Source organism: Lathyrus oleraceus, chromosome 5 (genome assembly GCF_024323335.1).
Source record: "Lathyrus oleraceus cultivar Zhongwan6 chromosome 5, CAAS_Psat_ZW6_1.0, whole genome shotgun sequence".
Lineage (NCBI taxonomy): Eukaryota > Viridiplantae > Streptophyta > Magnoliopsida > Fabales > Fabaceae > Lathyrus > Lathyrus oleraceus.
In genome coordinates, this window is record NC_066583.1 from 635,155,369 (window position 1) to 635,158,015 (window position 2,647).

At 32.5% G+C, this 2,647-nt stretch overlaps 1 protein-coding gene across 1 annotated transcript; it reads right to left on the minus strand.

The window, feature by feature from the left end:
* Positions 1-123: 123 nt before the first annotated feature.
* LOC127087448 (uncharacterized) lies at positions 124-1,482 on the minus strand. The gene is made up of 2 exons (XM_051028332.1): positions 651-1,482; positions 124-556 (listed from the first exon to the last, which is right to left on the minus strand). The coding sequence occupies exon 1, from the start codon at positions 1,286-1,288 to the stop codon at positions 692-694; it is 597 nt and encodes a 198-aa protein (XP_050884289.1). The 5' UTR covers positions 1,289-1,482; the 3' UTR covers positions 124-556; positions 651-691.
* Positions 1,483-2,647: the final 1,165 nt, after the last annotated feature.

Here is a 2,647-nt window from a genome sequence, read left to right on the forward strand (position 1 = left end):
ATATTACTTATTGACAATTATTAATGAAGCAAAAATAATTAAAATCACTTATAAATTGCTAAAATGCAATGTGGTAATTTAGGCGACAGAAGCAATTTCTCTCTTGAATTTGGTAACCATGAATTGAGACAAAGGCATCCAATTAAAGAAGCAAAGTTTATTTCTGTTATAAGATTGGAAATACCTAAAATACATTGAAAAAGCCACTGACTACATACAAAGAATTACCCTCTCCATCAAAAAGAAAGACAAAGAAGATCTCACACGGATCAACTTCCTTTCAATTAAAACCATGATAGTGATAGGGAGAGAGACCTAAAAAAAACTTCCGATCATCAAAAGGTAACAACTTTAGGGTTATGTTATCTTGCAACCCTCCAATGATTCTGAGTTGTAGCCACTAGTTGTAGCCACTAGTCAGTAGAAAAAAAATGAACAACATTAAATATAGAGACACAACAAACCATGTTCTTTATACAACATAGAAATTAATCAACACATAATTAAAAGACTTACCGCATCTTTAGAACGATAGTGATTTTGACAAAATGATAATCTACACATGATTTTTATTAAAATCAATGTAACATGATGAAATTCTATCATAATCACTTTTGATCTAAACATGCGTGTAAGTTAAGTTATCTGACCTGTAAAATGAAAAGTTGTTATAATAACTTGTAAGTTAAGTTTAACTTGAAATTTTGAAATCATTGATATCTCTTGTGATAGCAGGAATGCAACTTGAACTTCTAGCAAGTCCACCTTTCTTTTCACCACCACCACCTTTCTCTCTAGGGTTGAATGACTTAGCCCTTCTACCTTCCATTTTACTCTTTTTCAGCATCTCTTTCATGGCTTCAGCTTGAAACAAAACAGGAAAAGTCCTTCCATATTTGTTAAACCTAACACATGCATTCATGTGTTCACTCAAAGCTTCATCTTTTTTCCCTCCATTTTTCTCCAACTCTTCCTTCACTGCCTCAGAACACAAACCACAAACCCATTTTCCTAAGTATTTGTCGCGTATGCGTTTTATGTACTCAGGTGTACACTCTTCCGACATGCCACAGCACTCGCACTTTGCATCTTCAACTTCAGTTATTGGTGGAAGTGTTAAATCAAAGTCTTCTTTTGATAACGCGAACGATATGTCGGAGATTGTTCTTTGAATGTTGTTGTTATTGTTGTTGTTGTGATCGGATGAATTAGGTTTTGGTGGTTTGGAGCATACTACGTTGTTGGTTCTAGAGAATGAGCTAGGTAATGAATCTCCATGAGGTGCCATATGTATATTTCTAAGAGAATTGGAAATATTATTGATGAACAAAATAGGGTATGAGAACAATGTTATTTATAATGGTTATAATGTGTTTGTAAGAATGTGAGAATGTGTGGATGTTAGAAATGCAAAAGTCAGTTTTCAATGATCGTGAACTTAATTGCTAGATTGTTCAACAAGAGTTAATGAAGTGAATGCGATATATACTAGCTTTTTGAAAATTTAAATGTGATATAGTGTGATATATAGGTGTGCTTTTTTCTCATCCATGTTATTTTTACTATGTCAAGTGAATTAACTTCCACGTTTGGTAGTTGTGGCTGCAAGAATAAGGTGACTAATGCATGATTTCTCTCTTTCTATGGCTGATAATTTAGTTGAAAGGCAACCACATACATGTGTATTGAAAGTTTCACGTTAGATAGACATATGGACTAAGGCATAAACAGATCTATTAAGAGCTTATAGAGTAAGTAGTGTGTGTTTGGCAGTGTCGTGATGAAAATAAATTTTGAATGATTTGATTAAGTAGAAATGATTCACATTAAAATAATCGAAGAAAAAGTTATTTATATAGGAATAGTAAATTTAAGTGTTAAAATCACGTTTAGATTCAAAAGATATAAGTTTTAATTTTAAGAAGAATCAATTTTAAATGCAAAATAAATTTTATTTTAGAGAAATCAAATATATCAAAATTAATTTTATATTTCTAGAATTATTTTTGTCCCTCTCAAAAGTGAATCCAAACGTACTTTTGTCTCTCTCATTGCCTGCTTATAGTATGATCTTTCTCTGAGTGATGGGTTATTAAAGTTAGAGTATGGTCCAACTCATCCCTATAAAATCGATTTATACAATGAAGAGTGATATTATATAAACTCTTTATAAGCTCTATTTGTAACTAATGTGAGACTTGAGATTTTCTCAATACGGATGTGTTTGCAAAGATACTATGATGTCAAAGTAAGACAAAATGTATGCAGATAATAAGTAGGCGAATTGATTATGTGATCATACTCTTCAGAGGTGAGTCTTTTATTTACAGAGTGGATGGACTATAATACGTTGCATGTAGTTGCTATCTACTAAGGTGGTCTTTGAGATCATTAGTGGATAAGTCTGAGTTTGTTATCGCAGTTAGTTCTGATATATGCGGTGTGGCATTTTTTCTAATTTTAATATGATCCATAAAACTTGGAGTTGTGTAACCATGTTGGTGCTACTAGTTACCTAATTTATAGGTGTGTTAGTTTGTGTTTCGTTCTGGAATTAGAAATGGATGTAGTTGAAGAACTAATAATCTTGAAATGGTGGTGTCGATCATCGTCACGGCGGTGCAGGGTGGACTTGCAAGATTACCAC

Bases quoted from the DNA above. Each gene is read 5' to 3' on its own strand.
- LOC127087448 (XM_051028332.1), bottom strand. From the start codon at position 1,288: ATGGCACCTCATGGAGATTCATTACCTAGCTCATTCTCTAGAACCAAC.